The 23715-nt window shown below is 36.9% G+C and overlaps 1 protein-coding gene across 3 annotated transcripts in view; it reads left to right on the top strand.

Annotated features, from left to right (window-relative positions):
* Positions 1 to 3937: 3937 nt before the first annotated feature.
* Positions 3938 to 23715, top strand: part of LOC119795004 (CCR4-NOT transcription complex subunit 3-like) — a 40905-nt gene continuing 21127 nt past the window's right edge. For all 3 annotated transcript variants that reach the window (XM_038302797.1, XM_038302798.1, XM_038302799.1), the window contains exons 1-5: positions 3938 to 4104; positions 9121 to 9183; positions 17639 to 17706; positions 18627 to 18701; positions 23441 to 23530. In XM_038302797.1, the coding sequence (XP_038158725.1) occupies positions 9159 to 9183; positions 17639 to 17706; positions 18627 to 18701; positions 23441 to 23530 (258 nt within the window). In that variant the 5' untranslated portion in view covers positions 3938 to 4104; positions 9121 to 9158. The remainder of the gene's footprint in view (positions 4105 to 9120; positions 9184 to 17638; positions 17707 to 18626; positions 18702 to 23440; positions 23531 to 23715) is intronic.

Here is a 23715-nt window from a genome sequence, read left to right on the forward strand (position 1 = left end):
TGTCTGAGCCTTTTTTTTTTGTACTTTTGCTTTTGTTCATAAAAGGATTGAAAATATATTTTAAGTTGTTTGGCCCTGAATGTATACACACAAGAATCTGTGGTTTATTGAAAAATAAATGTTTAAATTGCATCTTTTGTTATATTATTTATTTTGTTGCACGCATCAGCTTCTTTGTTAAATTTTCCTTCTGCATTTATGGCATCTGACTGATATATGGTGTAAAAAATGCCTCTTTTTAAATTTACAAACTTTGTTCCCCAATTGACCGAAGCTAAACCTTGAAGTTTTAAGCATTTTTCCATGGCGTTTTGCGTTTTTAACACTGAACCTTTTCATACTTTTCTTTCATCTTTTTTCTCCATTCGTCAAGCTAACTTCCGTTACCATAATTCCAGTTTCTATCGGTACCAAAGTGAAAGCTCAATTCCGTAATGATAAAACCTTGTACCATAGCTATAATCAAAGTAGTGCTAAACTGCTTTGTTGGACTTGACAAATATTAAGGAAAGATTTACATTTCTCCAAACCATGAGCTGGTATGCATGTGACTATTTTTGTAAAAGTCTGATGCCCAAACTAGCTACTCTAGCCTGAATGAAGTTAGATATTTTCATGTTGGGTAAGTTCCACTTTGTTGCAATTATGAATTCTTGATGAAATGTTGAATAATCTCTGACAGAATGTTTATCAATTAACAATTCTGACCACAATTTATGGTTTATTACATCTAAACACAATCTGAAAGCCTTTTTAAATTTGTAACAGACTTTCCTCTTTGCTGCACAAAATCTAAATGCAGATTAAATCTGAATGATGCTTGAAGAGACCAGCAGAATGTCAACTATTTAATTTAATTTCTAAGATTAATGTGCAGAATAAAAAAAAAAGATGGCATAACTGTTCAAAATGAAATTCATGTAATTCTTCCAAGAGAAATTAGATTTTAATCCAGAGGAAAAAAAAGAAAAGTAGATTAATTCACATGAAAAGAAAGAAAATCAGACTACTAAATAGAAGCAGTCATGCAATAAAGATTGGATGAAAGCAGGAATCAAATGTTCCTGGAGCTGTCTCAGCCAAAGGAAGTGATGCTGAAGGGTTTCGTCAGTAATGTCTAAAATAACCAACAGTGAGGATTTCATAGTTTTTCATCTAATTGATCTGAAAAGGATGTTATATAATATTTTAGTCAATGTAAAAAAAAAAAACATCAAAAACAACAAATGTGCAAATTTTACCTGTTTGGAAACATTGAGTAGCAGAACCAGGAACCTTACATTTTAATTAAAACTATCTGTCAGCTTATTAACATTTTCAGGAAATACAATTTCCAACATGTACATTTTGCAGAAGATAAAGTGCATTAGACTGGCTTAAAGTTCAGCTGTAGCCTGAGACAGAATGGAACTCTGCAAAAGTAATTTGTCTTAAGTTTCTGTGCATCTTTCCATTGATACTGCCTGAAGGACTTTTGTTTTACTGTAATGCAATAAAACAGAAGAGTTATTATACCGACTATTTAATCTAGTTTTCCTTTTTGAGAGAAAGATATTCTTCATATTAGCCTTGTTGTTCTAATTCTGTAATATAAGAAATCAATTTTATTATTTCCATAAGTTCATCTCTGGAGCACAAAAATCTTTCTAGAAGCAGGGGGAAAAAATGTCATTAGTTCCAACAGTTTCAACTTAGGCTTTCTTCTTTTTATAGGGATGTGATGTACAGACTTTAGGACTCGATCCATTTAAAAGCAGGACAGGGTAAATATGTAGAAGTTCAAAAGTTCAACATTCACAAAGGAAGGACGTCAGCAACAGAGTAGCCTGCAGCATTTGAAAGCCTTTAAAAGTCCAATCAATGAATGACTTTTTTTCATTGATCACAATAAAATCCAACCAGCAGAGGGAGAGAGTACACCAACATTTTTCTGTTGAATGAATAGTTTAAACTGCATTATAAGAAAGAGAGAAATTATGTTCATTGTTTTAACTAAATATTCACTTTACAAATCACTAGAATGGTATTATTTTTCAGAGCAACAGTAAAAAGGTATAAGGATGTGAAAAATGTTTTTAACACGGGTCTTATAAATGTGTTTTTTCCCCACAGTATTAAAAGGTAAAAGTGAATAAACTGATTAAGACAGTCTGCTCAATAAAGCCAGTTGAATTATGGTGATCACGAACGGGACAAAAAAAAGGTGAAAAACCTGGGTTCAGTCATTGAAATGAAACTATTCAACAATAAAACAACAAAATATGTGCAAACTTTGGCTGTACCTTTAAAACGGAACACAAGCATAAAAAGCCAATGTCTCTTAACTGAGGAAACATAAACAAAATTATCCAATTAAAAGCATATTATTTTTGTTTTATTCTGTGTTTCTGGTGGAAATAAAAACTCTCTTAGACTATGGGTCAATGGAAACTCCAACTTCCTCCTTTCACACACTGATGTGCCTCTGGGCAAGGCACTTAACCCTAAGCTGACTACTAATCGGTCTACAAATCCATTCACATTTGTGAGTTTGAATGAATGAAGGCAGCTAATGTAAAGGCTTTTAGTGATCAGTATGACAACAAAAACATAAAACATCCATATATTTACCATTGGAGTCAACGAGGGACATTTGATGGGTGTAAATAAAGCACTGTGGAGATGCGCAAGATTTTCTCCTGATCGAATTCCCCAGTAAATAAATATTAAATAAATTTCACCAGTCGCTGAGCTTTCACCTACAGTTTTAGGTAATGTGTATTAACAAAAAGGTGTTATATGTACATTAAAGGTGTTCAATTATTGGAAAAGGTCAAAAGAGATTCAAATAATCGTGAAACATGTGCAAAAAGATTGTAATTGAATTTGAGAGATACAAAAAAAAAGACAAAAAATAAAATTTATATTGTTATTGATTGGGAAATCAACTGGATGCTGCTGTAAAGGATGAAAAGCAAATGTTGGTAAAATAACTTGATCCTTGGTCACAATTAGCTATATACAGTATATATGAAGTGGTTTAAAACCCATGTTGCAGTAACAGGAGATATTAGAACACGGTCAATACCAAAACTTGCTCTCTGCTCCTGTTTAAACAGCTTTAGCTGCAGATATAGTGCCACTGCTATAAAAATAAAACATTATTCACAGTTATACACAGTTAACTTCAGCTGAGTTCATGCAATATCTAAAAAAAAGATCAAATAATAAAATTAAAGATACAGAGAAGCCTGTTTTTCTTGCAGGCTTCTTTATTTAAGGACATAAAAAAATGATCCCTTTTAAAGTCCATAAATAACATTAATTTATGAAAATCCTAAAGATGGGAATAAAAGGTCACCCCTTAACTGGCAAATATTATATATGAAGTGTTTCTATAAATTTACAAGCTATTTTTAAAGGGCAATGGAAGTGTCGCGGTTTGAGATAAATCACTTTTAATTGGGGTTTATAACCTTGGGGAGAAATAGACTTTAGACTTACACTTAGAGAGATTTTATTTTGTAATTTTGTACACACAAGTGTAAACAATGTTAATTCAACTCATACTATAATAGAACATGAAAAAAATTTGCATAAAAATATAACATTGAATTAAAATAAAGCTTAGAGTGTGCAGAAGTTGTATATTAGACAGACTAAAATAAAACAAAAAAACTTTATTTTTGGAACAGGGTGATTATGGATCTGCAATAACCATTACTATCCAGCTCTGAACAGGATGAGTTAACACAATAACAAAACTCAATTTCCCAGATAAACCCGCGGCAAGTCAACTTTTAACCTTTCTAAACTGTCCAATCATAATCCAAGTTAGCCAGGAAGTACTTGGATCAGGTGTCGTGACGGACGGCTGGGTTTGACCAATAGAAGAACTGTTTTGGTGGAAGTTGCCCAATCACAGGCGAGATAGGCGGAATCGTGGCCGACAGGGCATCCGACGAGGAGGAGGTGTTCCTGGTAGCCATCTTGGATGTGCAGGGTGATTGTTTAGCGAGAAGAACTGACAAATTTATTTCGAAAAATAAGCCTTACTGTTGAAGTGCTGAGGATCTGTTGGAGATAACTGACAGAGGAACTAGATCTCAACACGGATAAACGGAGGTAAATTAGCAGCAGAAGTGAAAGGGTTTGGATTAAGGTGCTTCTGCCCCTCTTTCCCGTTTCCAAACTGGGTCTCCCACATCAAACAGCGCAGCCGGTGGGAAGCTGCAGCTCTCTGACCAACAACTACTTACACCCAGTGTTTTTTGCTTTTAAAGCAGCAAACTAAAACTTATCCCTGAAGCGCGGCGGTGAAAAACGAACTTGGGTTTGTTTTGGAAGTGTGTTTGCTCTGTTATGATCCCCTTTTTAGCTGCTGCTGATGCCCGCATTGTTTATAAACATCCCGGACTAGCAAACACTCGTCCCCCGGTTGTAAAATCCGCGCTGCACTTTTTCCCCTCATCTGCTTTTCTGTAAAATCATGCAGGACTTTCAGCTTTAGAGTATTTTTGGAGATGATCGGGTTCAAACTCAGCAGGCTACAGTGAATGTGTGTTTCCAGGACAGTGGGTTTGTAGTGCACCTGTCAGAAAAACAAAGTTGTCCCGAGATAAACAAGGATGTTTTCAGGTTGTTGGAGTCTCTTCAGTTTTACTGTGTTGACTGTGTCTAAGAAAACGTTTATTAGCCTCCTTTTGGCCAGCTGGTTGGCAGTGTGCAGCCTTAGATTGAGGAGTCTTTGCTTCTTGCAGCCAGAGAAGCACCCAACTCTTTCTGTAACTCCTCCTTTAAAGAAATGGAAACATTTTCTTTGTTTGGAAGTAGATATTTTTCATTAAGTTCCCTTTGCTAACTTAAGGATTATTTGGTCATTGCTAAAGCAGTTTATATCTTTTTAGATTTCTTTAATCTAGGGTTGTCAAAAGTATCGATAATTAAACACTGTATCCGGATACAGAGCGATATCGATACTTAATTCAAGTGTTGTTTGCATATTTTTCTATCTTTAATTTTAGATTTCTAGACATTCTACACATAAACATAATAACACCTAAAACAACCATATGGTATTTTTAATTGGGCAATTGTAGTGTTGTTTATTTTACTTTTAACTAATAGAATCTGTGTTTCTGTTGAGAAAGAACGTTCCATGTTGAAAAAGGTGCATTTCTTCATGTTTTTTTTTTACATATATAATGATTTGGTATTTTTTATTCCTGTAATATGTAGGGTACTATTTTCCTGAGTATCAATGTAAATTTTTCAATTTTAATGTAATTATAACCCTACTGTAAACAAATAATTGAGGCTTTTCAGTCTGAAAGCTTTTTGTTTAATTCAAAGCTCTTGGCAGAATTATGTTTATTTCTTCAGACGACATTAACTTATGAATGACGGTAAAGGTAAAAATCGGGTTTATCGCCCAGCCTGACTCAGGGATACTTTCTTCCTGAATTCACTCTGCTCCAGGTCTTTTTGTTTTCTTGTTGTTTGTTTTTTCTCTCACAACATTTAAACCTCAGGAATTTAGCAACCCCCAGCTCTTCATTGAAATCATTCCCACAGGTCAATATGTCGCCTCTCCTTGGAGGAAGAATTAATCAACTATAATAATCATTAATTCATTTAGTGATTGATTAATTGCAAAACAGAAAATGGAGACTTTTAAACATGCCTTTAGCTGACAGAGCAATCCATTTAGAGCAGTAATTATACCAGAATTGTAAAAAAAAATAAAAAATAAATAAAATGTTGTCAATATGTTTTATCTCGAGCTACAGAAGTAGAAAACTTTTAGTTTCACCTGGTTTAATTCTGCAAAAAATCTTATTTAAGGAACCCTTTGCTATCCGATTATTAATTGATCCATCAAAAAAACGTATGAACAGATTAATTTAAGATCATTAAAAGTTTTTAGATGAGCTATAAATGCTTGACTGATATATCTATAGAAGATCAGGGCAGACAACCCACTTCATGCCACGGGCAGCGCAGACGAGCCACTTCAGCTCAACTCATTCCCACAGGTTAACGTGTCGCCTCTTCATGGAGGAGGAAGTTGTTTGGCAGATTCTGTGTGTTTAATTTACAATTTCTTGGAGGATCTTTTATTGTTGCTTTATTTCCACTTTGGTATCATTGTTGTCAGTTTAATAGTTCATCTCAAGGTTCTAATTGAACTTTGTTAACAAAATGGTTCCAGATCTAAACCAGAGCTGCTGTTAAAACCAGTTTCCTCTGTGAAGGTTTTTTGTTCAATGCAATGTTTCTTCCTATTACATGTCGATGTATTCCTCTTCTTGATTCCTCATTTCGTTCTCTCTCCTATCAGAAGTGAGAACAGAGCATAAAAGGACAGACTCTTTACGTTCTGAGATGTCTTTTAGCGGCTTCCTTCATTGGTCCCGGATGGCAGAAAATTTCTGTTAAGTATGAAAGATTGTATCTCCTTCAGCAGGCTGCCTCGCTCCTTTCTCCAAGTGTCGGATGTTTTAAAGCGATGGATTTGAGGCTTAAATCAGAATCATGGAGCCGAGGGGGATATTTCTGCCGCTCTGTGTCTGACTGGATGTTGAAGAGCAGATTTTAAAACAGGACAGGAAAATGAATTTCCTGATTGAAGCCTTTAATGGAATCTGATAACCTGCTGCTTCTGGGAACGTTCATCTCCATGTATTGTTAGTTAGAATCTGTGAAATGGTTGAACACTCTTTAGGTTTTCAAGATGTCTGTCCAGTTAGTTGGATGTGTGTCCAGTCCACTGAAGTCTAATTCTGTCTGGGATTCTGACTCCAGCTTCTGCTTGATTGACTGAATGGAAATCTTGAAGACAGGCTTCCAGAGAAGCTGTTCATTTAGAGTCTATTTCTGCAGCTGCTGCATGAATCACAAACTTCCAGATTTAGAGAGGAAAGTGGCTCTTTAATGGGACAGTTGTTGCTCATCAAAGGACTTTAAACCGTAATGATCACCCCTGATGATGCATGTAACAATGCTTATTTCTGTCAGCTTAACGCCTCCATTAGGCCTATAAATCCTGGGGGGGATCTATCGCTGCACATCTAATAATTTGTCAAATCAAAACAGCAAGCTTGTTTCATTTATCTGTTGTTTTTCTTTTGTTATTGAACATCGCAGCTTTGTGTCATAAAGGAGTGAAGATAAAAGCTTCCCGCTTTACAGATGTTCTCACATTAGGTTTAAACCATTTAACCTGCAGTCATTCTCATTCTCACTCAGTCAATAACTTGTACAAGCGTCTGTTGTTGCAGTTTCTGCTGCAGGTCTTCACACATCTGCAGCTTTGATCTAAAGCATCCAGTTGCAGCTATGGCTGCATGTTTCTGCTGAAACGAGGGCTGGGAGGTTAATCAGTTTTAGCGATTAATCAAATTTTCTATTTATGAAGATTTAACCTTTGGAAAATCAGACTTTTCTTCTTTTTTTTTCTTACCAATGCACTATTTGGGCTTCCATAGCTCAGAGGGACATCAGTTCATCGTGCTCTGTTCTTAGATGCTGCCTAGTAACTTATAAATCAGCTGCAAACCTTTTTTTTGTTGTATTTTCACTGTTTGTAGTGAAGAATGATTGTGTCAAAGCAGGCTTTACTGCTTGAATCTGCTTGAAGTCACCTTGCTGATGATTAAATACAATTTATCATTTTTTATTAGAAAAAATGTACGGGAGAAAAATAAAAAAGATTAATCAGATTTTGTAGAGGAAAATCTGAGATTAGATTTTTCACCCATAAATCGCCCAGCTGTAGCTGAAAAGTTTTATATTTGTTTTCAGGGTCGGCCTCTTGGTCCCTGTTAAATCTGAGCAACTTTCCTGTCCTCACTGAGGAATCAATCAATCCCCACATCATAATGCTTCCACTCCCATGCAGGGATGATTAGTTTTAGTTTGTGTCTGCTTATACTCATTTTTTCTCTCCTCATATGTCAATATGCAAAACAATACTTGGTAGGTTCTGCTTGTGTATTTGGTAAATTGAACAGGATTTAATTTAGAGGTATCAGACCAATGATGCAGAACACATGCATACCAAAACCTTTTAGTTTTAGATTTGCTACAAAGGTGAAACATTATATTTTGACCCTTTCATTGTTATGGGCTGTCTAGAGCTGAAACAATTAAAAGTGATTAATCAATTATAATAATCATCAATGAATTTAGCAATTTATTAATCATTGAATGCAGACTTTAAAACATGCATCTAGCTGGCAGAGAAATCCATTAAGAGGAGCAATTATACCAGAACTGTAAAAAAAAGTTTTTGCATTTGATACAAAAAAAAGCTTTTTCATCTGTCAATATCCAGAGCTACACAAGTGGAAAACTTTTAGTTTCACCTGGTTTAATTCTGTAAAAAAAATCTTCTTCAAGGAGCCCTTTGCTATCTGATTATTAATCAATACATTAAAAAGAATTATAAACAGATTAATCGATTAGCAAAATAATCGTTAGTTGCTGGCCTAGTGCTGCACTCTGCTGTCTGGAACTCATTTAAGATTATTAGACTTTTTTTTTAGATGTGCTGTAAATGCTAGACTGATGTATCTATATAAAATCTGCAGCGTTGCATTTTCATCCTCCAGTCAGCATGGAGACACGGGCAGCGCAGACGAGCCTCTTCAGCTCATTTCATCCCCACAGGTTAACGTGTCGCCTCTCCATGGAGGAGGAAGTTGTTTGGTGGATTCTTGGCGTTTGATTTTCAATTTCTTGGAGGAACTTTTATTGTTGCTTTATTTCCACATTGGTGTCAGTTTGATAGTTCATCTAAAGGTTCCAGTTGAACTTTTCCAACAAAGTGGTTCCAGATCCAAACCAGAGCTTCTGATTAAACCAGTTCTCTCTGTGAAAGGTCAGATCCTCGTCGTTATTTAAAAATCTCATCCTTCTAATGGTAGATTCTCCTGTTTTGTTGTATGTTTTGGTGAAGGATTGTAGTCTGTGCAACCAGTTAGGCTACACAAAAAGATGCTTTAATATCAACACACTATACTCACTGCTGTTTACGAAACGAAAAGCCAGAGAAATAACCTACATTCACAGAAATGTCCTTGAAAATAAAATGAGGTATTTCTCCTGGTTAATATATCTCCCTTTATTTTTCCCCCGCAGTGAAAGACGGCATGAAGACATCATCTTAGTGATCAGCCATGGCCGATAAAAGGAAACTTCAAGGTGAGACCTTCGGACCGAGCTCTCATCCCTGCTTGTCCGTCCTTTAAAACCCCGTAGTTGTCTCTGGGTAAATGCCAGGATTTGTAGTGATGTCATCGAGTGTCTGCTGGGCGAGGTGAACCACAAGCGCCCCTGCAGCGGGCATCATGTGTCCCTGAAGCTCTTCACCGGCTGCAGGGTTTGAATTTGTGGTGATTTGATAACCTTAAAACGGCACCTCTGTGTGTCGTTGCTGTGAGTATGTGGAAGCAAATGAGACTCATCTGTGGATGATCACACCTACTGCTGCACCGCTTTGGCAAAAGAGAAACGGGCCATGTAAACAAAAATCACATGTCCTCATAAGTAAGTTGTTTACTGAGTTATGTAAGGCAGTGGTCACACGTTTTACACATTTTATACACAAAGAATAAGAAAATATATAAACAAAGAGGATAAATGTTTTTGATTATCCTGTGTTGTCTCTCGCTTGGCAGGTTTCAGTATTTTTGAGAGTAATTAGGGCTATCGGTTAAATCTTCAGGTTTATGTTTGGCTTCCTGAGGAATCCCGTGTGTTTGATGGTCCTCATTAGAAATGGATCATTGTCCCAAGGAAGGTGGGTTTGTTTGGTTTGGATCCACGAAGACCGCATCAAACTGAGAGCTCAGCGTCGCACATGGCTCATTAGCAAAGCGGTAGCATCATGGAAAGTCTGGGTTGATGATACAAATTAGAGGTCCGTGGGTCAGGCCTTCCTGGGCTGATACTAGTTGATGGTTTTCTTTGAGATCCAGCTGGGTTGTTTCCCTTTCATTGTCCTGCAGATGATAACACGGAGTTATAGATTAGAGATTGAAACCTAAGCTTTTATCTCTAAGCTTCAGACTGATTTTATTGATCTTAAGAAAATGATCAAATTTAGTAATTTATTTGAGAGCGACAACTATATACATTTTATATCTCAGTTATCAAAGCTTATATAATGCACATTTTCAGATTTATTCTTCAGACGAGAAGAAGAAACTGTGGTGGTAGGCGGTCTCCTAGCTAACCCACAGTAAGGGCCTTCTTGGAGAGTGACTTCCTCCCATTGGACGTCTCCTCTTTTTGCCGATCGATCCAACACTTCTGTGTTTTTTTTAATTTATTTTCCATCAGAAACTACATTTTGGTCGCTGGCTGAGGCAGTGCTGGTAGCGGCTGTCGCAGGCCAGCCATTTTCTTTTTGCCATTAGAATCAGCTGTCTTCTGATTTTTTTCTTTGCACCTTTACGTTGACATTCTCACACTTCCAAGCTGACACAGTCATAGAAACTAGGCCTGAAACAATGAATCGGATTAATCGTTAGTAATTCATTATTGAAATATTTGTCAACTAATTTAGTAATAGATTGTCAACTGGAGTGTAGAGACTTTAAAATCGGGTAACCAATTAAAAATCACTGGGGTCCAAATAAAGAAAATCAATAACCAGTAAAGGTTTGGAGACATTTTTAATTATAATCTGTTACTTTAAACAGAATTTAACACTGAAATAAAATGAGGTGTTTATGCATCCATGTTATACATTGATTTATTTCAATAAAAAGTATAAAAAAACTAGAATTTATTTTAACATTTTAAAATCTAACGTTTTTTTTAAATAGAGAACAACAATTTGGTAAATAGACAATTTCCTGATTCACATATTTTATGAAACACCTGAACTGACCGTTTGTTATTGTATTTATTTATTTATTTTTTTGGCTTAATGAGAGCAGTGGGCTTTATGCTGCCCTTAATGGCTTTAAACCTGGGTTTGAATGGAGACTAAGCCATTCTCAAGCACATATCAAGCTGCTCATTTTGAGCCTGGATTGATATTTTTGATTCTGTTCATGGTGAAGATTCCTGCTTCACAGCAGCAGGTTGAGCCAAACATCCTCTAAATGTGCAGGGCCATCTTTAAGCACACCATTTCACTTTTCTGTCACCAGTTCACTGCGCTTCTTCTAGCTGTCCAAACACTTTCTTTCTCTTTTTTCCTCATCGTCTTCTCCTTCTTTCCCATCGCCCAGCTTGCCACAGGCTTCCTTCTGTATCTAAAAGTAGCAAGCAGCAGCAGCCCAGACTGACAGCAGCTCATTGGCTAATTTGAATCACGTGTAGCCTGGTCCCGGACACTCCGGAGGGCTTTACCGAACGAACAGGAGAAACGGCGCAAGCGAAGTTAGACATTGTTGTTAGACAACATGCAGTAATTTATAAATGTTTTAAATCAGGTTGGTTCCGGTTTAAACAGCAGGTGGGTCCAGACAACGGTCCGCTAATCCGTGACCTCTGCTGTAAACCATGCCTTGAGCTGACAGAGGAACCCACTTGGAGCAGTAATTATACCACAATTGTAAAAAATAAATATATCTTAAAAAAAAAAATGGTATGTTAATATATGCTCTGTCCAGAACTCCTCAAGAGGAAAAGTTTGTTTCACCTGGTTACATTTTGTAAAAATTCTTCTTTAAGGAACCGTCGGCTATCCGATTGTTAATCTGTTAATTGAAATATAATAATCGACAGATTAATTGATTTGCAAAATAAACACTAAGTAGAAAGCTTTACAGCTGACTTAGTTGGCGGTCGCATAGGGTCTGTAGAAGAAAGCAGGATCAGACCCTCCCAGATGTCAGCCAATGAGCATCCTGCTAAAGACGGCTGCGTTCAGGTCACAGATTAAACCAGAGACCAAAACAAAAGCCAGAGCTCGGTCCTTTAACAGACCAGACAGCGTAAACGGCTCATCATGCTGAACCACGGCACAGAAATGTTCTGAGTTACTGTGATGTACCAGACAACTGGAGCGGTTATGTTCCTGGATGAGCAGGTGTTGCCATCAAAGGAAAATGCGTGCTGCTGCTGGGGGGGATGTTAACCTCACTGTTTCAAAGACAAAGGTTGGTTGTGGTAGTTTCCTCTGATGGGTTGTCGTTGATATTTTTACTATGTTAAAGAAAAACCAGGTGTTTTTCAAAGACATTTGGATGGTTTTTATTTTTTATTTCTCTTCTTTTGTTCAGGGAATAAATAGCCTGGTTTCTGGATAGTTTGGCGATATTTCCAGACATTTTTACCAAAAACATCCCATTCTTTTAGATGTAAATGTTTTTTTTTTTCTAGGGAAATTCTCCTTACTGCTGCTCTCCTTCTTCTCTGCACATTCAATGCTGAAAATTCAAACCCTAAAGCTGCCCAGAAGAGGCTAATGTTGACCCTTGTTGTTCGAGATGAAACAACAAGCGTCATAATCCAACCTGAACCTTTGTGTGGATCAGACGGTAGAACCGCAGGCTTGGCTTTGCCCTGCAGAAAAACGTACTTTGATGTCATCCTCCATTGATGGCTGTCACCGCAGGCTAACCGTTTGCAGCCTTTTTGACAGGAATCAGCATCACTCAACCTTTCACGCGTGTCACTGGGCCTTCCCCTAAAGAGCAGCTGTCATATTAAAAAGAAAAGCACAAACATGCATCTATGCAGAAATATCTTCCTGAAGGAGCGATGATCTTCTTGCAGAGCTGCTCTGGCCTCCTGAGATTGAGGTGACCTTTTAGGTAAAAGTACCTCCCCTCCTCCAAAAACATATCAGAATATCATTATTTGATATAAAACATAGAAATGTATGTCAGAGACGCTGCTTTTTTTTCTATTTGCACAGGCTCTTCAGTTTTATTAGATCCTCTGTCACATCCGTCCATCTTTAATGTCCTCCTTCTTTATTCTGCTCTTTACTCTTAAATGCGATAAAGAATCTGGATTGGGTCGCTGAGATAAACGCCACTCATTGTTGATTCAGTTAAAACGGCGTCCGTTCAGAGTTTAGATAACGATAATCCGCTAAAGTCTGGGATTCAGACCCATTAAACATTTATTCTGTTTCCTGCTGGACCCGCACCAACCTTTTTGAACGTTAAGATTGCATAATATGGTGCACCCACTGGTTGAGCCGTTTTTTTCACAGACACTGGTTGATGAATGCAGTGTGACAAACGTGAGAAATCATTTCAAATCAAACAAAAAGGGTTGGCATTACTTCCTCATGACTGTGGCATGATTCTAATCACACAGATTAACAATAAAAAGAAAGCAAAGATCCACACTCTAAGTATGAACTAAATCTGTAAATGTTAGTTGGAAAAAAGAAATCAGCACAAATGTTATATATTAGGGATGGAACGGTTTATGAGAACCGTCCGAACCGTTCGCTTCGACTGTCTCGGTTCGCGTGTGTTGCGTTCGGTTCATGCGCTGCTCCTTTTTCTCATAGGCGAAGCGTTTACACTCCAGAGCAGAAGGTGGCGGTACTGCGACCAAAGCCAACCACCAATAGTAAACAAGAAAAAGAAGCGAAGCAGCTTAGCCGGGTGTAGCAGAAAAAAATCAGTTGTTGTGGAAAATTGTGTGGGTATGGCGAGTGGGAAAGAACAGGAGTTGGAAGACGCGCCAGCAGCACTTTATAGGTCTGCTGTATGGGACCACTTTGCATTTAGAGTGACCTACGATGACGGCGGAAAGAAAGTTGTGGATAAAAGTGCAACAGTGTGCAAGCATTGTGCAACATTTGTTTATGCTAATAGCAACACGACCAACATGTCAGGCTAACAATCAACATATACCGAGCCAAAAAAACCGTGACCACGAAACCGTGAACCGAACCGTGGATTTTGTGAACTGTTCCACCCATATTATATATGTATAACCCATTGATTCAAAATGTCAAATATGATGATGAGAGTAAACTAGGAATAAACTAGGACTGAAACAATCAGATTAATCGGGATTAATCAATAATGGAAATAATTGTTAACTAATTTAGTAATCGATTAATTATTAACTGGAGTGTTGAGACTCTAAAACATAACTTTAGCTGACAGAGCAACCCACTTAGAGCATCAATTATACCAAAATTAAAAAAAGAAAAATTCTAACATTTAGCATTTAAAATAATAATAAAAAAAAATTGTCAATATGTTCTAAACAAGTCTTAGTTTCAGCTCGTTTAATATCCTAAAAAGTCTTGTTTCAAGAACTTTTTGCTATCTATTATTAATTAAATTATTTAGAGATTAATTGATTTGCAAAATAGTGGTTAGTTGCAGCCCTGAAATAAACCAGGTTAGGAATCAGTTCTCTCACAGGGAACGCTGGGAATTTCTTTAAAAGAAAACAAAATCTCAGCCTTTGCTCCATTTATGATAATTGTGTCTGTAATGTTTCCATGTTTCTTAGAAATGACTTGTATTCATTAAGTTTGTTTATTGTTAATGAGTTTGGTGGTTGGTTTATTTTGGTTCACAAGGATTTTCGCTTCTGAACAGATCAAGACTTTTGACACAGATTTTTTTCTAATAATATAAACAGAGCTCACAGAAAATAAATATTCTTTCTGCATTTCCCATCTTTGTTGATTAGTTGATCTCTGGTGTAGTTTGGTTCAGAAGCGCCTTATAAAGAACTTGTATACAGTCTGTTATTATGCATAAATATTTATACTCATTTTCACATTTCTTGAGGTCCAACCTTTTTTTTTTGTTTGTTTTTAAGTTTTTACCCTTGAGCATATCTGCATGCCTCCATTTTTTTTTCTCTTTGCTGAGTGGACATGTGAATTTCCTCCGAAACGTACAACAAAGGGCATTTCTATTCTATTTGCGGACCAGATCTCCAGACCCAGCCTTGCTTGAACACATATACCCAGAAATCACTGAGCTATACCATTATATGTGGTTGAACTAGGATGAAATAAGTCAGCTTATTAGAAAGTAAATGCAGAAAATCAATAAATCTAGCGCTGCAACTAATGATTATTTTGCAAATAGATTACTCTGTCAATAATTTTTTTGAATAATTGATTAATAATCACATAGCCAAAGGTTCCTTAAAGTAGACTTTTTGCGAAATTAAACCAGGTGAAACTAAAATTTGTTCTGGATAGAGCATATTGACAGATGAAAAAGATTTTCATCTTAAATGCAAAATGTTTACTTTTTTTTTTTACACTGTTGATATAATGACTTCTCTGTCAGTTAAAAGCAGGTTTTAGAGTCTTTACACTCCAGTTCTTGATTAATCGATTACTAAATTCATTGACGATTATTTTAATAATCAATTAATCCGATTAATTGTTTCAAACCTAAATAAATGAAACCCTCATCTAAATGTTTCCATGCATATTTATTCAGAGTAGAAGAGCAAACAGACAACCTGTCCGAGTTAATAGACCATGTCAGGCAGCTGCGATCTGTTGCCTCTGGCTGTGTTCAACTGCTCATGCATCACACTTGCATAAAAGCTTTTGGAAAACCAAAGTAGCTGTTTATGTTCTCCTAACTTTCAAATGTTTCCCCACTTCAACCTTTGAGTTTTGGGTAAGTGAGCCAAACATAAAATTAGTAATAGATTAAGTTGATAACTTACAGCAGAGCAACCTTCGACGGATGTGAAGGTCTCTTAGATTAAAAAATTGAACTTCACTATGTTTTCAAAATATTTGCGACATGAATGGCTTAGATATTTTAGCCTGATTTAGTCGTTTGTGGGGAAGTTATTATTTGAAATAGCCTTCCTCTGCATACCACAGGGCTAAAATACCTAAATGCTACACCTAAACATTTTCCTGTTAGTGAATTGATCTCCCCCCTCATGACGAAACATGACATTAAAGATTATTCAAGCTTTTGTTGAGCCTAAAGACTCATTTAATATAAACCATTTATTATTTCTTGCCGTCTTTAAATTACTGGCTCTTTATCTTCACGTTCAGATTCTGGGAGACGCTTAGCGTAGTAATATGTTTATATGTCACCTTTAGTGGAAACCTTTCATGATATGCATATTTCATGAGATGTCAGCTGTAGTTTGTCAGTGTGCTGCCTTTATTGTTGTATTTTATGTCATTTATTTATTGGCCTCTTTAAAAAAGAAACATACAAACGTATTAAGCAAAAACAAGGTGCATTTTCTGTCTTTCTGGTAATTTTGCATGATATTTTCTTCAGTGATCCAGCACAGCAGCGGGGTAAATGGCTTTAGCCTTGTTTTGTTGCTTCACTGCATTGGAGCTGACTGAGCTTTCAACTGATTAACAGTTTCCTGTGTTCATTTGTATCAAAGTAGAAGAGCTTCACGATGGGGAAGCTGATCTAGATCGGAGAACTTGGACCAGAATGCCCTCATTGGTCTCTTTCCTGACACTAATATTTAAAGCGATGGCGTTTTGGCTCATCTCTTCCAGACGTTTCAAACTTTGTCATGATTACAACATTAGCTTCCTGGTTTGAATTCTCTAAACTGGCACTCCCATTCCACGGTCTATACCCTTCCACCACAACTACAATAGACACTTTCCATCAACCTTTTTTTTTCCTTTTGCACATTTTGAAGAATTGTATTTGAAGAGCTTGATGCAAACAGCCAAATTTGAATAATGTGCTAAATTACGCAAAAAAAACATTTTGATGCTTGTGCAAAGGCTGTTTTGGACTTTTTAAATAGGAATAAATGTGCTGAAGAGGAGATGTAAATATATATATTTTTTAAATAAGTTCTAATAATAATATTTACCTCACATTACTCATCAGCTGTTTCTGCTGCCGCTGGCATCCTGTACGCAGCATCAGAATCACGTTTCTCTCTCTAAGTCTTGGATGGCACAAACCATACGGTCAATTTTCCCGATTGCAACGCATTAATTCAAACATCAGTCCTTCACTAATCTGTTGTCCACGCCAGCTTACCAACTCTACTTCCTGTTTACTACAGCCAAGTGAAATATTAAATATAATCACCATAGACATTTGCTCAAGTGGATGGAAATGCGTCTAATCCGCATTTTATTTTACTTTTTTTCTTAAAAGTTTGCTAAATTTGGCATCACATTTGGATGGAACCAGGGCTACTGATCACATATTGTTTCTTACGGTGATTCATACTGGATGCGTGCAGGATCCGTTCCTGCATCAGTCAAAAGCAAAAACCCTGCCTTATCCGCCTCCCTCTTTGGCTCTTCAGGTTTTTAGAAAGCTCTGTGTTTTGTTCCATCCTCCTTTAAAAATGGACCCTAACCTTGTCTCTGACAGAGGAAGGCTGTCTGTCATCCAGCATCATGCTGCCCGTGTGAATTACCACATTGACTAGACTGGCTTTGATTTATCACAGAGAGCAAATTGCACAGATGAAGAATGCTGTGTGAACTTTGGGTTGGGCCGAATGGGGCCAAGGTTCTGCACAGCAGCCCACTGCTTCCTAAAGGATGAGTTCAGTTTCAGAGGACACATTTTATTTGGCTGTATTATCTGTTGGTGTTCATCAAACTGGCATGTGTGTTTTTTTTTTTTTTTTTTTTTGTCAGCTGTTCTTTGCTAACACAGAAGTATATATTTTTTTTCTACTTAAGAAGTTGTGTTTTTAGTTATATTGTATTCATTATTGTCTCTTTCAGGGGAAATAGATCGATGTCTGAAAAAAGTAGCGGAGGGAGTGGAGCAGTTTGAAGACATTTGGCAAAAGGTAACATATTTTAAGCATTTCCCCCCCAAAAAATGGATCCATCATCAGGTTTGGAAAAACAGAAAATAGTCAGAAATAAATATTTCTGCCTTATTTATCTCAAAAATAGTGAAATAAGATGAAAACCTAAATAATCCAAACATTTTGTCAACATTTTCCTGATCCTTTAGTTTAGTTCGATAAAATCATTACTTTGTGAAATCCAGAGATTTTTTTTTTCTTATCAATGTCTTTATAAATTTGGTAAACATCTTAAAGATTTACAAGTAGACTATTTCTCTAAAAATAAATGATTCAAATAATCACTAATAACTTATTTGACCTTTATACCGTACGGCAGGATGATTAGTTTACTGAATGTTTCTTATGTTTCATGTCACTGATTTAAGGTTTGGAAATAACATTCAGTCTTACTATTTAAGAGATGCTCTGTAGTCCTGCAGAGGAATAATGAAGATGTGCAGAGAGACTAGATCATTTCTGTAGATAAGAAAGCATCGAGTCATTAGTTGGATTTGTTTGGTAACAAAGATCCCAGTTTGCCTTTTTGCCTTCATTATATCCTGCAGTTATTTTTGCTTTAATGGTCTTCGATTCTCATTTGGCATCAAAGAAGCTTTTTTTGCAACACTAATGGGTCTTTTTTCTCTTTAATAAAATTTGGAAACCCTTACCCAGTTCATTTTATATCTTAGCTGAATCCTGTTACTGTTGGGGCTAAAAATCAAAGTATTTTACAAAATGCAGTTTTCCAGATCGAAATGTTTGAGGTACTTCTTTATTCCTCTGCAGTGACTTCTGAGACCTGCTACAAACATTTTCAACCCTTCATCTTATATCGATTTGAATAACATTACTTTTATTTTGAATTCCTCTAAGCAGCTACTTGCTTTAACCTGCTTTCTCTTCTGTTTCTGCAGCTTCACAATGCAGCCAATGCAAACCAGAAGGAGAAATATGAAGCAGACCTCAAGAAAGAGATTAAAAAGCTCCAGGTAAGAGCAAGAATGTTTCTTACGGAAGAGGATTAGGGCCACTGAAAAAAAAAAAAAGAAAACAGTTAACTGATTTTTACCTTTTATTTCAGTTTAACATGGGAAAAAAAGTCAGAATTCTGACTTTTTTTTCAGAATTCTGACCTTAATCTCATAATTCTGACTTTTTTCTCATAATTCTGACTTTAATCTCATAATTCTGACTTTTTTCTCATAATTCTGACTTTGATCTCATAATTCTGACTCTTTTCTCAGAATTCTGACTTTAATCTCATAATTCTGACTTTTTTCTCATAATTCTGACTTTAATCTCATAATTCTGACTTTAATCTCATAATTCTGACTTTAATCTCAGAATTCTGACTTTAATCTCAAAATTCTAACTTTAATCTCATAATTCTGACTCTTTTCTCAGAATTCTGACTTTAATCTCATAATTCTGACTTTTTTCTCATAATTCTGACTTTAATCTCATAATTCTGACTTTAATCTCATAATTCTGACTTTAATCTCAGAATTCTGACTTTTTTCTCAATTCTGACTTTAATCTCAGAATTCTGACTTTAATCTCAGAATTCCGACTTTAATCTCAGAATTTTGGATCTTAATGTAGATGGGCACCATGAAGGAAGAGATGTGGAGCACTCAGCTTCACTGACAAAGATGTGAGTTGTTTGAGGTGGCCAGTGACACATTGGTGGAAAATGACGGAATTAGGCAAAGAATTCTGAGAAAAAAGTCAAAATTCTGAGATTAAAAGTCAGAATTCTGAGATTTTAAGTCAGAATTCTGACTTTTTTCCCATATTAAACTGAAATAAAATTTAAAAATCAGTTAACTTTTTTTTTTCTTTTTTCAGTGGCCCTAATCCTCTTCCGTAGTTTCTGAAGGTTTAGTTGGTAAAGGTTTTTAAAATCTTGATGTATGAGCAAACCAAAAATTCTTTTAACACCAGAATTCAGATTCTCTTTTTGACTGAAACATTCACCTTTTTCCTCTCAGTTCTTAAATGTTGGGTTTTTCCTCACATTAATTGAAACTTCAACCTTTTGTGGAGTTGTTTGTTTTGTCTGTTGAATTAGTTTAGTAATTGAAGGGTACCTGGGAGGCGCTCAGCCTGCAGGAAAGTAAAACGTGGCATCAGAGGACAGCCTGGCTCTGGAAACTTGTGCTCCACTGGTTTTGTTTCCAAATGTCCTGCAAGCTGCACATGCTGGCATACGGAAACTGCAGCATCTCTCTGCTTTCACAGCCGCCCACATGTTGTCATAAGCTTTGTCATCACAGCTCCAAAAGGTCCGGCGCGGTCATGTGTACAAACAAACAAACACTGTTAGTCAGTGATAGAATCACCACACTTTCACCTGTATGAAATAAGCTGGGCGCTGGTCGCATTTTTTAGGAACATATTATGTAAAACATGATTCTGACTTCATTTCTGTTTTCATTTATCCTACTGTTTTGTTTTTTTTTTGTCTTCATTTTTCTCATTATGTCACTTTAATGTGAGTCCGTCCCGCTAGCAACGAGAGACGGAAGCTATTCTGGACACCTGTGTCAATACGTCGTCTGCTGCTTCCCTCGCTATAAAAATCTGCTTTTCAGGATTTTGTGCTCAGTTTCCATTATCAGCCTGGAATGCAAACATCTAGCAGCTGGCGATAACTTGTTTTTGTGCTCTCCATAATCATTTTATCGTTGTATCATCATCATAAAAGAAAATGTCATGTTTTTCAAAAACAAATGTCCTGGTTTTAGCTTCTTTTATAGAAAAAAGCAACCTCTTTAATCCCATACCATAAAATAAAAATACTGTCCAACCGTTTTCCTTCACAGGTCTCCTGTTTAGTCATTAGACGGTTATTTACCTTCAGTATGAATATATTTGTTGAGGAAAAGCCCTGGAAGGTTTATTTGGAAGACATTAGTGAGCAAAGAGCTTGATGAAGACTGAAGAAGACAGCAGTCAGACCTGAGTTAAAGCTGGAGGGTTAAGGAAGGTAATAATGAAGATCAACTGTAAATATACCAAGACATGGTGATTTTTCTGAAACAAGTGGAGCTTTAATGATGGTGACCATCCAAAGGGCTTTGGTGGCTCTGAAAGAGCAGCAGAGGTGAACATCTCAGCAGTCGATCCATTTCATCATATTTTAAACATATTATTCAGTTCTGCTGTCATAATACAAAAAGTTGAGGAGTTGGTTATCTTAGCTGAAGCTTTGGTTGATGACATCATCTGCATGTACCCTCCATGTCAGGGGTCACTAATTAAAAATCTGCGTGGTCCGAATAAAGAAAATCAACAACCAGTTAAGGTCCAGAGACATTTTTAATTATAATACATTACTTTAAAAAGCATTTAACGCTGAATTAAAATGCAGGTGTTTATGCATCCATGTTATGCATTGACTTTTTAAATAAAAAAAAATAAGGTTTTTCCATTTTAAAATCTAAAGTGCTTTTTGAAATGGAGAAGATAATCTTTGACAGTTTAGTATATAGACAATTTCCTGACTTTCACACCTTTTATAAAACAACCGAACTGACCGTTTTCATTTATTTATTTATTTTATGGCTTAATGAGAGCAGTGGGCTTTAGGCTACCCTGCAAGGCTTTAAACCTGGGTTTGAATGGAGACAAAGCCATTGTCAAGCACATATCAAGGTGCTCATTTTGAGCCTGGATCCATATAGATTCTGTTCATTGTGGAGAATCTTGCTTTACAGCAGTAGGTTGAGCCAATACCTAAAATGTGCAGGGCCATCTTTAAAGGAATAATACACCCAAAACATGATTAGCCTTCATTTTCTACTCACCCCCATGCTGAACAACACTCTGGAGTACTTTTTTGATATCTCAAATGCATCTGGAGATCTGGGAGGCTTCTTGCTGTCTGCTGACATTCAAATAATGGAGGTCCACAGCGCCCGAGGCAGAAAGGTCCATAAAAGTCCACAAAAAACGTTTCAATATTCCTCCATACTGCTCGTCCAATGTATTCCAAGTGTCCTGAGTGGGTAGCGTCCATAATTTACTCGAAACGAAGTCATTTAGAATGTTTTTAGAGCATAAACAGTAGTGTATAGGATTTCCTAAAAGCGCGTTCACGACGCTACGGAAACCGCGGCAGACCAAACCAGATGAAAGTGCGCATTCAGCATCTGCTCTGCCAATAATGCAAGCGTAGAAGAAGAAATGTGCTGTTTACCTGTGCAAAGAAAGAAACAACGAAAGAAAAATGTCTGAGGACTTCAGTGCTGAGGAAGAGCATGAGTTCTTTACCGAGCTGAATGCGCACTTTCATCTGGTTTGGTCTGCCGCGGTTTCCGTAGACTCGTGAACGCGCTTTTAGGAAATCCTATACACTACTGTTTATGCTCTAAAAACATTCTAAATGACTTCGTTTCGAGTAAATTATGGACGCTACCCACTCAGGACACTTGGAATACATTGGATGAGCAGTATGGAGGAATATTGACACGTTTTTTGTGGACTTTAATGGACCTTTCTGCCTCGGGCGCCATAGACCTCCATTATTTGAATGTCAGCAGACAGCAAGAAGCCTCCCAGATCTCCAGATGCATTTGAGATATCAAATAAATACTCCAGAGTGTTGTTCAGCATGGGGGTGAGTAGAAAATAAAGGCTAATCATGTTTTGGGTGTACTATTCCTTTAAAGATGTCATTACACTTTTCTTTCACCAGTCCACCACAGTTCTTCCAGCAGTCCACACTTTCTCTGCTCTCTTTCTTTCATCGTCTTCTCCTTCTTTCCCATCGCCCGGCTTGCCACAGGTTTGCCTGCTGTGTATTAAAGTAGGTAGCAACAGCAGCCCTGACAGACACAGCTCATTGGCTAATTTATATGACGTGCAGCCTGGTGCTTTAACATATTAACAGGAGAAGCGGCACAATTTAAGTTAGACAATGTTGTTGGACAGCATGCAGTAATTTTTAAATGTTTTAAATCTGGTTGGGTCTAGATTAGCCAGCAGGTGGGTCTGGATCCGGACCCTGGTCCATTAATCCAGGACTTCTGCTCTATGATCACCATAAATCAGTTCTTTTGACGATGTGCTGGGATTGTTTCCCATCTTCAGCTTTTCTGTTTCCAGACTGTCTATTCTACTTGACTGAGCTTCGTTTGCTTTAAATTTTCAGTCTCTGAAAAGTTGGATTTAGACAAACTTTTAACATTTTTGTAAAGCTATGAGAGCCATGAGTGCTTTTCCTCTAAAAAGCACTCATGGCTATAAAAGCTCATTGTTGTCAGTGACATAGAATGTCAATAAATGACACCAAATACATTGGTTCTAATGTTTTTGTTAACAAAAATCACTAACTGAAAAAAAAAATAAAAAAATCAAAGTTATTTGTCCTCTATATTCTGTCATGAAACTAAACTTGGTATAAAAGGTCATAATTTGAATCCAAACAAAGGTGATTAACTTGCCACCATAAAAACCAGACGACCAGGCTGAGAAGTTTCGCTGACTTACTCAGGGATACGGGTGTTTAACTGGGTCCAATTTCATTTCCCGCAGCATAAAATATAGATTTTCTGCGTGTCATGTAAGTCGCCGTTGTCATGAGGACCAAATTTCAAGCCAAGCCGGCATCAGCCTCACCATCCATGACTGTCAAAGACGAGTCCCAGCATGTATTACCAAGTTCACTGATGTGTTTGTATCTCCCCCTTCCTCCCCTTCATCTTCTTCCTCTCTGGTCCCGCAGCGCCTTCGAGACCAGATTAAAACGTGGGTGGCATCCAACGAGATCAAAGACAAAAGGCAGCTAATAGAGAACCGCAAACTCATAGAAACGGTGAGTAGGAACCGACAAGAGCGAGGCGAGGATGATGACTCCTCCACTTTTGTTGCAGTGAAGAATAAAACTAAAGTTGATCAACACATTAATATGATGTTAGAATATAAGATGTCATTAAATTCCCCTTGCAAGTGTAGCCAGTATTAAAATGATTAGATTTGTAAATGAAAGCTGCACCTTTC

The sequence above is a fragment of the Cyprinodon tularosa genome, unplaced genomic scaffold (genome assembly GCF_016077235.1).
Source record: "Cyprinodon tularosa strain WSP-4 unplaced genomic scaffold, ASM1607723v1 ctg5, whole genome shotgun sequence".
NCBI lineage: Eukaryota > Metazoa > Chordata > Actinopteri > Cyprinodontiformes > Cyprinodontidae > Cyprinodon > Cyprinodon tularosa.